At 34.5% G+C, this 12,998-nt stretch overlaps 1 protein-coding gene across 1 annotated transcript; it reads left to right on the forward strand.

Moving 5' to 3' along the window:
• The first annotated feature begins 5,026 nt into the window (after window positions 1-5,026).
• On the forward strand, window positions 5,027-12,998 carry LOC112730352 (uncharacterized). The gene is made up of 9 exons (XM_025780443.3): window positions 5,027-5,172; window positions 9,922-9,976; window positions 10,311-10,502; window positions 10,966-11,277; window positions 11,378-11,452; window positions 11,812-11,844; window positions 11,941-12,022; window positions 12,292-12,476; window positions 12,668-12,998. Exons 1-9 carry the CDS (start codon window positions 5,027-5,029, stop codon window positions 12,797-12,799), a joined length of 1,212 nt encoding a protein of 403 aa, XP_025636228.1. The 3' UTR covers window positions 12,800-12,998.

Here is a 12,998-nt window from a genome sequence, read left to right on the forward strand (position 1 = left end):
GGTTCTTTTCTTTTCTTTTCCCTTCTTTACTTTTTTATTATTATTATTTTTATTTATGTTTTCTTCTTCTTTTTCTTTTTACTTTCATTATCTATGTTTTCTTTTTCTTTCTTTTTCTTTTTACATTCTTTTGATTGGTGTTAGAAATTTAATTGGGTGATTATTTTTTTTATATTTTGCTTGTGGATTATTAAAGAATTGTTTGACAATTAATATTATTTCTTAAAGGGTTGCTTACATGTTCAAATTTAATACTTTCAACAACATATTTTTCATGCATGCTAAGTGTTTGTGAAAAAGTCCATATGGCATTGTGCACTTTTAAGTTATTCTATTCTTCTACTCTAATGCCAGTTTTCACAAAACCCCTTTTTATATATTATTGATTGAATATAATTTTTAATACAAACAGATTGTTAGTTTGAAACACTTGATAATCAAATTGGGCATTTAATGCTTGATCTATGCTACTCATGCCTTTGCCGGCATGCCAATAAACATCTTGCATCTAATTGCCATAACATGCACTTGCTATATTTCCATTGATGAACTTTTCACATGTAGTTGCGACCATGTGTTAACGACATCCTTCTTTACCATGCATTGATTATCACTTGTACCATCCTCTTCCTTGCTCGAACCCTTAGCTTTACATGTTACTTTCCTTTTTCCTTTTCAGGATGGCCACCAAGAAAGGTAAAGAGAAAGCTACTCCCAAACCACCGGCAAGGAAAGGAACAAAAAGAGCACTAGCTGCGAAACCTTCTTCAACAGCAGTAACGCCCTCAACAAAGCGAGTCAAGAGGATCATCAAGGTTGATGAAAAAGAGAAATCCTTTCCAGCAAAGGACACTGCGCGGTTCACTAACCGCTACTATGAGCAGATGTTCCCCATCATGGCTGAGCGGAACTATAACAACGAGTACCTACTCATCCTCCCGACCCACATTGTTGAATTTGTTGAGCCCCGCATTGAGCGAAGACAATGTGGATTCCTACGGAGACAGCCACGGCAGGTTAACCTTTCATGGGTAGTTGAATTCTAATCCAATTTTTACATGCCAACCCTGCAGTCTGTCTATGTCCGTCAGAAGCAAGTTTCCATAACTGAAGAGGCCATTCAGCAAGCTTTAGATCTTCCCCTTGCTCCAGAAGGATTGGACGCATTCCAAGAAGCCTTTTTCAAGCGCCAGACATACCAATTTGACTGGGGCGCCGTTCTCAGAATTATAGCACAACCTGGCAGCAAATGGATCTATGGATACCATCGATCCCGACCTAAGGGCATATTGGCTTCAGCACTCACCTTGGAGGCTCGAGTATGGGCACAGATTATGTCCCATTACGTCTTTTCAAGCACTCACGAGTCCTCCTTCACTGCAGAAATGGCTGTTCTACTCTGGTGTATCCTTACAGACCAGCCTCTCAATTTACCAAGACACCTTCGGCATGCTATGGGACACGTACAGATCGTGGGCAACCTACCTTTTCCCACCTTGGTTTTAAATCTAGTCTCAGCAGATGGAGTCTCCTACAGAGCTAGGGACACCAAGGCTATGATTCCATGGGATGATCAGTACGTCCCTAACGGGAAGTATATCAGACTTTCAGCAGCCACTACTAGCCGGACTGCAGAATCGGCCGGAGATATTCCTTCTCCTTCCACATCACAAGCACCTTCAACAAACTAACTGCTCCATCAGATACTTGAGAGGTTAGACCGGCTTGACCGGAAGAAAAGCAAAGGGAGCGCCGTAACAAGCGCCGATTTACATACCTCAAGGAGCTGCTTGTTGGTAACCACCCACCTGAAGAAGACCCAGAAACCCCGAACTCCACTTCATTTACCAGCACAGGGAGCCATGACGGTCCCGATTGTGGAGATGCTGCTACCGGCCCCCTTTTGTTCCTGACTGATAGCACCGAGGACGGTGCCAAGCTTTAAGTGTGGGGAGGTCGGTCAGTACCTGACTTCCGGAGGTAATTTCTCTTTCTTAGCACCAATAAATTATTTATTTTTCTTTTGTTTAGGATAGGATAGATTGCATAGTAATAGGTTTTTTGCATGCATGTTCTATTTGGTTGAAAAATTATAAGTTTCTTTTTAAGACCCTATTTTTTTTTGAAAAATTTCACTAATTTAAACCAAAACTTTTATGTTAAACTTGTTGGAAGTTGTATTTGGAACATAGTTTAAAAGCTAGAATACACAACTTTGTGAGATTTGAGCTTAATTACATGGTTACATTATTTAACCATAATATTTTATTCTTGTGTGTTTTTCTTCTCTATGATTGTAATCTATATTTTGTTCCATCCTATATGTCCAATGTTTAATGTGTTATATGCGTGCATATGATTGAGGCCATTATTTGATTATTAGCTCACTTATCCCAAATAGCATACCCTTTCATTTACCTTTGTTAGCCACTTTGAGCCTTTTAATTTCCATTTGTTCTATATTTTACCACATCACTACCCTTAAGCGGAAAAATAATTAAAAACCCCAATTGAATCTTTGGTTAACTTAAGATAGAAATTGTGTATTAACTAAGTGTGGGGAAACTGTGGGAACATGGGTTAATAAGAGAATGTGTTATGTTTTTATTTTTAAATATCAGGAATTTGGGTACCTACTCATGTGAAAACAGAAAAATTAAAATTCATGTGCATTGATAAAGTTATGTTTACTTTTTCCTTTAAAAAAAATCCAAAAATATTCAAATAATTAAGTAAATAAATAAATGAATAAAGGGACAAAATTATCCCAATATTAAGTTAATAAAAGATCAATGCATGTGTGATACAAGTTAAGCGAAAAGTTGATGCATGAGTATGTAATGCAAAAGTGGAAAAACTTTGGGTAGCTATGCATGAATTTAAAAGTACATAGAGTATGTATAGGTAGGAGCTTAAGTTAATCAAAGATTCAATTCATAGCTCACTTAGCCATATATATATATCCTCACCTTTACCTTAGCCTCATTACAACCTTGAAAAGACCTCATAATGTTTGCATTGGTACATCAAATACTTGTTGATTGGTTAGGTAAAGAACAAAATTTAGAAAGCATGACTAGGGAAGAGTAGAGTAATTACCCTATACACTTGAGTGATTAGAGTGAACATATACTATCAGTAAGGGTTCAATGCTTAATTCTATGTTCCCTGCTTTTATGAGCTGTCTTTTTATAAGTTTACTTGTTTTTACTGTATAATTTGAATTAGTGGAATTTGAGTTATTTTTGTCTTAAAGGACTTATTTACTTTTAACCAAGTAGGAAAAATCATCTTATCATATAGTTGCATTCATACATAGGTTGCATTGCATGAGTCTTACTTTTCTTTAGTAAGGTTTTAACGAGGCATAATTCTAAATGGCCATCCAAGGGAGAGTGTTGTGATAAGTATGAATGGTGTGGATGACCATTAATATGGGCGGTTCATATTTTACAATGTTAAAGGCTGAAGATATCAAGGGAGAATGAATTCAATAGTGGTTGAAATGAATAACTTTCTGTGTGTATAAATAGAGGAAGTGAACGTCTAAAATAATACACACAACAACAATTAATAAAATTCTCTCTCTTTATACTACTAAAACACTCTCATCTCTCTTTTATATACGCTACTATATATTGGCAATATATATATATATATATATATATATATATATATATATATATATATATATATATATATATATAATTTTTATTATATTAAAATATAAATTATAATAAATATTAATACTAGAGTCTTTTACTTATATTTTTTTATTTTATATTTCATATATCTTTTTTATTTATTTATTCTACAACAATTATATTATTATTAGTTAAATTTACACTAAATAACTTTGATCATGACCAATTCCATAAAGCAAAGGATGTTACACGATTTATATTTGGGGCGCTCTACGGTACACATACAAATTGGTACAGATATACATATATTCCTTCTCTTTGATTATGAGATTAACACGTGGTGCTGTGTTTCAGAGCTTGTCTGCTGCCTTATGTTAGCTGTGGACTGTGGCTGAGCCAACTAGCAAAAATAATGTAATTCAAATATAAGCTGCTGGACTTGCTGAAGTGGGCTTTGGCAGTGAATTGGGTATCCAAAAACTAAATTGAACCCAAAGCTTTTTTTTTTGGTTAATTTATTAATAGGAGGAAAAAAAGAGAAACAAGTTTACAGTAGCCATGGATGTTGAAATAGAAATGAAGATCTTCTTCCCAAAAACAAAATTCTAGGTTGCAGGGAGACAGATACAGCCGCCATCGTGGTGCTGTGGTGGAGGTTGACGTCTGAAAACCGATTTTGATCGAAGTCACGGATTCATCTTGGACTTCCTACTTTTCCCCATTAATGAGAAAAAAATTTTCAATAAACCTGCCCGGACAGCCGAGTGATAAGCAACTGTTGACAAAATTGCCATAATGCTGCATGACTTGGCAATGTTTTCCATTTTTGTTAGTTCTCGTCCACTTCTTTGCATTGGATCCGGAGGAAGAACTGGAACTGGTATGACTCTAGCTCTTAGGCATTCAAAGAAGGCATCGATGAAGTCTAGACCAGGCACATAAACAACAAAAACCTTGTCCCAAGGCTTGATAACCGGCTTTTGGCTTGTTAAGAGCTTATGAGCAATGCAAGATGCATTAAGATGTTGTTCTGCATAAGTCCTCTGGCCTATCGATGCACCTTTTTCATTAATCCAAGTGTAAAGTGTTCTGTCTTGAGTGATAGGATGAGTTCCCCATTGCCTTAAATAGCCATCCAAAGTAGGCAAATTAGGAAAATGCACTCCTGGCAATTCACCAAACTATTTAGGATCCACCCACATGATTGAAACTTGAAAGTACGAATATTTTACATTTGAAATAACTTCCACAAACTAATACCAGTCCGGCGCTGAATTCATCATGAATCGCACTACGGGAGGTGGGGAGGACGCAGCGGCCGGAGTGAGTCTCATAGGCGTGGGGCGGCTGTCGGCGAACTCGCATGCATCAGCGACCACGGTATGGTGGGAAGACCTCCGTTATGGGAAGCGAAAAGAAAATCTGATCGAAAAAGGGGTGGAGACGTCGCGTTCTTCACAGGGATGACTACGGCGGTAGCACGAAGTTTCCGGTTGTGGTCTGCCGATGATGGTGTCGCCGGTGATGGGTGATGGCAGTTCTTCTTGTTGCCCGTTGTGGAGCCTCTTGGTCACCCACTTCTTCTGGTCGGCGATGAGTTTCGGGTCTCTCCTTCCCCTGGATGGAGCAACAACTTCACTCCCTTTACAGTGATAAGAGTTTTTAGCAATTACAAAAATTAAAAGATACCAAAATTCACATATATTTTCAAGGTGCTATTTAGAAGCCCACAAAAATTATATTTTATGAATTAATCATATGGGCCATGAACCCCAAATTATAGGATCACGAAAAAAAAAAAAACAGAGCCCAATACTAATACCCCTAACAACGTTTTAAGCTACTCATGCGACTCGGCTTCTGCTGTTACGCATCCTGCACCAAGTTTTGCAACTTGTTCAGTGAGTTCTGCAAGCTGCTCCCTCAGGACCAGCATTATGACGCGTGTCATCCTGGTATTCAACCAAGAAAAATTTGTACAAAGAGCATCTATACACTATAATTGGCCTTTATATTTTCATGCAGTGCGTGGACGACGACTTTGTGTACTTTTCTGTTTTCCAAGCAACAGAGCAGACTATAAGAAATTCGGTTCCGCTACGTTACCAACAGCATATCTGCCAACTTCTGCCAACTCTTATTTATAATTATGTTTCATGGAAGTGTGTTCGTGGATGTGTCTAATAAAAATGTCTTTTTTATAACTGTGTTTAATGGAAGTGTCTTTATAAATATATTTTCTGGATGTGTCTCTTTATATATGTATTTAACATATATTAATTATTAGACACATCCACGAACACACTTCCATGAAACACAATTATAAATAAGAATTGGCAGAAATTGACAGATAATATGTTGCTACCCTATACTTTTCCTAAGAAATTTTATTATATAAACTTTGTCTAAGTTTACATATTTCCAATTTTCTCCCTTTTTGCATAAGTGCTAAGCAACCAAGCATCTTTAATATGAGAAAATTGCACTAAATTAATAAGTGCTAAGGAACCAACTATATTTAATTTAATAGTAGTCACAATACTAAACAAACCTTACCCTACCACAAAAAATCCTTGAAATCAAAACCAATCGATTCTAAACAAAAATATTTTTATGCTTTTTAGTCTTCCTTTTTCTTTTTCCCCTCCTTCCATGATGGATAGATTCAAGGAATTCAACTAAAAAAAATAAAGCATCGTCTTTATTTCTAATGTTTCGGATAAATTTTAAAATTATCCTTAACGTTTAAATCATTCTATTTAAATTCTTAATATTTTAAAATCGTCTCAATATTATACCATTATTAGTAATTTATTAGCAGAATTGACTGTAGGATAAAATTGAGACAATTTTAAAACTTTAAAGACTTAAATAAGACGAAAAAATATTAGGAATAAAAATAATACATCACTCTTAGAAGAATTACAAAATTAAGTAAAATGATAAAGAATTTTGACAAAATGAATTGTATTACTAATTTAAGATTTTTACTCATACTTATAAAATGACTAGTATATAAACTTTTGGAAAAGAAAAAAAGAGTATATACGTGTATATAATAAACTATAAATTATATTTTTTTGTCTCTAATATATCGAACTTTTTAAATATTTAATTTAATTAATTTTTTTAACTTCTTAATAAATTTTAACTTTTCTTCAATAATTTTAATTTTTTACAACAAATAATTACTTATTTATTTTTTAATTTTATTCTTAATAAAAAATAAATTCACTTAAAAAAATTAATGTGATTAAGAGTAAAATTATAAAAATAATTAAATAATTATCTATCGTAAAAATTGATATTATTAAAAGATAAAATTAAAATTTATTTTAAAATTAAAAATAAAATTTAACTAAATTAAACATTAAAGAATTTCGATATATTTGAGATAAAAGGTACAATTTATACTTTATTGTATATATATCATGCTCGCTTTTTTTTTTGCAAGTTTATGTACTAATCATTTTACAAATATTTTATAATAAGTAAAAATATTTAAAAGTAAAATTATAAAAAATAAATTTATTTAGAACAAAAGTAATGTGATTAAGTGCAATTTACTTAGATGTGATTTAAAAAATAATTGAATAACTATGTACCGTAAAAAATTGATATTATTGAAGGATAAAATTAAAATTTATTTCTATGTATCGTTTTTGTCCCCAACGTTTTCATCCTATTTAAGTCTCTAATATTTTAAAATCGTCTCAATTTTTGTTCTGCCGTCAATTTTGCTTACAGATCCCTAATGGCAGGACAATATTGTGCCAATTTTAAAATGTTATGAAGTTAAATAAAACGATTTAAACATTAAAAACAATTTTAAAACTTATCCCAAACATTAAAGACAAAAATGATACTTTACTTAAAAAAAAAAAAAAAGCGTAGTAGTAAGTAATGATTAGGTAAAGGTAAACCGTGAGATAAGGTTTTCATTTCAAGTGTATATATATAGTCTTTAAACTATTACAAGCAACTTCGTTTTCTTTTCTTAATGTGAACTATTAGGATAAAAATACTGCACAAACGCAATATAAAATTTACTCTAACCAACCAGCATTATTAATTTGGGTAGCCAAATAAACAATGGCAAGAATTAATTTTTGGTGATAAATGAATAATAGTAAGGGTTGAAAATTTGATTTAAGAATTCTAAAATTTGCATTGCGATTCCGTATCTTCCGTTATGGCTACTACGTACGCTTCGAATGCCATCAAATTGAGTCAACTAAACGAATCTTACACACAAAAAGAATTGCTTCTGTTATGAAAGAAAGAATGAATAATATGATGTATGGTTCAATTTTCAATTTCCCCTTTACGTAAGTATCCAAATTGTTCCTTTAATCCAACTAAAAGGAAACACGTTGTAAAGCGAAAACAAGAATCATAATAATTATGTTCCAAAATGGTATTTGAAAGTATATATCGCTAACAAAAATAATTTTTAATTATATATACAATGAAGATTTAAAAGATTTATAAACGTGACAAATAATAAAAAAAATCATGTTTTTTTATAAATAACGATTTTTGTATTTATAAAACAATTTTTACATTTGATTTGAATTTGTGTGAATATTTAAATAACTATTTAAAAAATATATATAAAAAACTAGAGATTATATATTTATTTGTAGATATAAGTATTGTTTAATTTAGTAACTAATTTTTAATGTATATAATTGTCTTACCAAGATTTGTTGGTAGGTATAAGCTATGGATAGCTGCAACGAATATCAGAAAGAATAATAAATCAATGTAATTACAAATATTTGAACATTTTTTACTGGAACTTTTTTAGGTGGAAAAAGTATCTTTCCGACCTTGAAGGATTAGGTAATAAAAAAAAAAAGAAAAGCTCTATATCCATGTAAAAAATATATGGATGTTATCCAAGTAATTTCCTTTACACACGCGTTCCCTCACCCTAAAGTCGTTTGTTATACATGCGCCTCATATAACGTATTGCGTTTTCGTTCTTCTTCTTCTTCTTCTTCTTCTTCTTCTTCTTCAACCTAATAAAATTCGTCGTTCTTCTCTGTTCGCATTTTTCTTCTCTGCTCGCATTCTTCATTATTGATCTGCATTGAATTCAACGTGATAAGCTCCGTCGTTCTTCTTCTTCTTCTTCTTCTTCTTCTTCTTCTTCTTCGATCTATTCTGAATGGAAACACTGAATGATTCAACTTCAAATCAGTTGAATGAGGTTATTACGTTGAGACAGCTACGGAATGATTGTTGCATGCTATCACAATAATCTTAAACATTGAACAAAGTAAAAGAAGGCCACCGAACCGAACAACATTCATTTGGTGAACCGAAATCACAAAGGCCACCGAACCGAACAATGTACATGTGGTGAATAAATGGTGATCAACTTTCAATCAACAAGAATAGTATTTCTCCTCCTCTTCCTCCTCCTCCTCCTCCTCCTCCTTCTTCTTTCAAATTTGCGCTCGTAGGTTCTTCTTCTTTCTTCAGTTCAGTGGATAGTGTAACTAGGGCTTTGAAATTGGTTGTTACTCTGTTCAGTACTTCTTTTGCATGGAGAAATACTATTCTTGTTGATCGAAAGTTGATCACCATTTATTCACCACATGTACATTGTTCGGTTTGGTGACCTTTGTGATTTCGGTTCACCAAATAAATATTGTTCGGTTCGGTGGCCTCTTTTTACTTTGTTCAATGTTTAAGATTATTGTGATGCATTTCGGAAGAATAATCTAAATCACACTCATTCAACTGATTTTCAAGTTGATTCATTCATTGTTTCAATTCAAAAGTCCAGATTGAAGAAGAAAACGAAGAAGAAGAAGAACCACAAAGCTAATTACGTTGAAGTCAATCCAGATCCATAACGAAGAACGCGAGTAGAGAAGAAGAAGAAGAAGAACAAGAAAGAAAACACGAGCAGAGGAGAACGGTGAAGCCTATAACGCGAGCAGAAGAAGAAGAACTGAGGAAGAAGTAACATTTTTTCATAATGAGCGGGCGCGTGTTTTCACTCTCATTAATGCGCGTGACTCTATTTGAGATTGGGCCAACTTGGTTACATGGTTACATGGATGTGTAGCGCACTCCTAAAAAAAATTAATAAAATATATGAGGGTCGGTTCACAATTAAAAAAAAGTAACATGTGGAATAAATTTAAAGAAAATATACTTTGTTATTTAACATATGTCAGATTTAGACATATCAATTCACAAGCTTTCTAAAAAACACGGTCTTCCATTACAGCAGGTGTTTTATGGTCTTTCATTGTAGCAGGTATTTCACAGGAAAATGCAGAACCTCATTGTATGGTGTGTGGTTAACGGTAAAGGTGAAGCCTTTGTGATTGAAAAATTCTAAGAAATGTGCGATTTAAATGGCTACCGGAAGATCCGAAGTGGGTCCGACTAGGCGATGTTAGTGGCGGCGGTGACGTCAGCGATGAGATATTGAATAGGAGCTTCTGACAAACACCGATTTCGAAAGCAAAGGTAAAGGGAAAAAAATGAAAATAAAAATAGGAAATTTTTTTTATATTGTTTATGAACCATGAAAACAATGGAAGAATGCCTAACAATAGAAGAAAGCCTTGATGATGTCCTCAATTCAGCGGGCTCTAGGTTTGTGATGGGCTTAATCACTGAATCTCCTCTCACTTCTTTAAGTCCATTTGCGTCTCTTCAACCGATATAGCTACTTCTTGCCATGATGTCCGCCTCAATGCACCTCGCATCGAAGGCAAGGTTGCCGCTTGCTGTGCTCTCTACAGTGCCTTCCACGACGCCTTGTGTTCTCGTTTTTTTAGGGTTTGTGGAATCGAATTTGAAAGTCCAGGAAAAGGACATGGAAATCAAATGGTGAGGCCGTTCTCGGCGGCGCTGTTGGCCCGTGCACTACAAGAAAAAGGCCTATGGCCACGCTTTTTTCTTGCCACGCTTTAAAAGTATGGCCAAAAGTGGTCAATGACTACACTTTTATGAGGGTGGCGATAGATTAGAGATTTGGCCACTTTTTTTAAAGCGTGGCGAAAAGGATAAACGGCCACGCTTTTGTAAGGGTAACAATTGATTAGAGAAACAACCACGTTTTTTTGCCAGGCTTCAAAAGCGTGGCCATAGAAAGAAACAGGGATGTTTTAAAAGCGTGGCGATAGGGTTTCATTATGGCCACGCTTTAAAAAGTGTGGCCAAAAGGTTTAAAACAGAAAAACCCTAATGACCCGGCCCCCAACCCGGTCCCCAACCCTTTCACCCTGGCCACCCTAATCGATCGAGCTCACAACAGCGCCGCAGCCCCACTCCCCCTTTTTCCCCTCTCTAGCGCACACAACACAATACTCACACGCACCACCTCACCCACGTGGAAGAGGAGAGCTCGAGGAAGGAGACGCCGCCTTGCTGCCAGCTCCGTGGAAGACCAGCCTGCCGCCGCTGTCGAGTCAAATCCAAGAGAGAGAGTGTGTGCAACAATGAGAGAGGAGGAGCCGTCACCAAACGCGTCGCTGCCGCTGGAGGAGCTTCGCTCTTCGCCGCCGCCGAGGAGGGGAAAGAGGAGCTGCTCCCTCGCCAGTCACCGTCGTGCTTCCTGGTTGCCGATGAGGGAGCCACGAGAACTGTTGCCGTCGCTTTTTCAGTAAATCTTCGATCATCATTTAATCTTTTTTTTAATATTACAATAAATCTGTGCTTTTAATTGTTATTACTCTTTTCCAATTGATTTTTGGAAATCGAAGTTTTACAGGTTCGACAAGGAAGGGAACCGATGGAAGGAGAGAACCGATGGTACCGTCAAGTTCCCAAAGAACAAGGTTACTAGCAGGGTTTGGCTTCTCATCTGAACAAAATTGATTTGTGCTTCTTTGTTTATGTTTATTCTCTGATTCATTTGTGCTTCCCTAGTTCCCTGATTCTTCCGTTCGTAAGTAGTTAGAGAAGTTTAAATGATATTTGTTTGAGCCTCATATAATAATTTCGAATGTGGTTCTTTTACTGTCATTATAGTAGTTAAATCTCAGAAGGTTAGTTGGTTCATTTGTGCAACTAAGTTTTGTTCTTTTTTTTGTGTTTATGCTGAACAAAATCATTGCTGAGTGTGGTTCTTTAGCTGTAAGCACTCCAAATCATTGAAAAAAGTAATTCAAAGCCTTATTTTATTTTTCTTTTGCAGATATATGCTGTATCTATCACCATCCGTATTGTGGTAAGTTATAAGTGCATATATGATATATGGAGAATTTAGCAGTGATCAAGCCATCATTTTCTTTCCTTCTCATTTTCAGTTTATTTTGGGTTGTAGGTTGGCTTTATGTTACTCACATGCATTTGGGAATTTAACTTTCCTCCCTTTATGGTTCTTGTCATAGCCATTCTCAACGATGGTATTACTATATGCTCTCAAATACCATATTTAAAATGCATTATTTGAAGGTCTTCTCTACAGTTATAATAACATTAGCTACTTTCAAATATCATTACCTTTTCATGGTTTTGTTTAGGATATGAAACCATGAAGTTGTCTAATCCATATAACTTACTTTAGTAGCACAAATTTTCATTGTGTGTATGCATGCGTGTATCTTCTTCAAGAGTTTATATTCTTTCGCTTGACCTCTGATGCTATTTTACAAATGTTATGTTTACAAAATAGGAGAAATGAAGCAGTTGATGTGCTTTCTAAGATCTATATATGATCTTGCTCGCTTAGAGGATGAAGTTGATTTCCTCACAGCTCAATCAGAGCAAGACCGACAGAAAAGGAATAATGTCAAATTCTGGGATGCTTTTCGATCAAAGGAAATCAAATTGGCTTTTCTTGTTGGAGGAGGGCTTCTGGTAATAATCCTTGTTTCCTTTTCTTTTATTCTTTAATCTTCTTTTAAAGTTTTTTTACAAGATAACACATGTTTTGGTTTGCGACTTTGAGTAATAGGCTAAAAGAAAATAAAGCTAGTGTTGCCTAGAATGGAAAGTGAAGCTTCAAAATAATTTATCAATTTTGTATATGTTTTTGCCATCTTTTGCAGGTAAAAAAGTTCACAAATGTTTCTGAAACAATTATGTATGATCTAAAGGAAGGAAGTTTAAGAGGGCTAGAGGAAGGAGGAACAGCGAAGGACTTAGGATTTAAGTTGTATTGTTTTTGTATTTTTCTTTAGTTTTTAGTTTTGGAATTTGAACTTGAGATTTATTTTGTATTTGAGTATTAGTTTTTTAATGTATAAAATAATTATAGCAAAAATTATATATGTCTATAATTATTATTTGATTTGTCTTGTAATATAAGTTTGGTAATAAAAAAGAAATGAAAAATTTATATTTTGTATCGATGAAGGTAAAAATAAAAAAATGATTTTT

Source organism: Arachis hypogaea, chromosome 12 (assembly GCF_003086295.3).
Source record: "Arachis hypogaea cultivar Tifrunner chromosome 12, arahy.Tifrunner.gnm2.J5K5, whole genome shotgun sequence".
In the NCBI taxonomy this organism is placed as follows: domain Eukaryota; kingdom Viridiplantae; phylum Streptophyta; class Magnoliopsida; order Fabales; family Fabaceae; genus Arachis; species Arachis hypogaea.

Bases quoted from the DNA above. Each gene is read 5' to 3' on its own strand.
- LOC112730352 (XM_025780443.3), top strand. From the start codon at position 5,027: ATGGTGGGAAGACCTCCGTTATGGGAAGCGAAAAGAAAATCTGATCGA. The intron at 11,845-11,940 runs GTAAGTTATAAG...TTTGGGTTGTAG, and splicing joins CTATCACCATCCGTATTGTG to GTTGGCTTTATGTTACTCAC. The intron at 12,477-12,667 runs GTAATAATCCTT...CATCTTTTGCAG, and splicing joins TTGTTGGAGGAGGGCTTCTG to GTAAAAAAGTTCACAAATGT.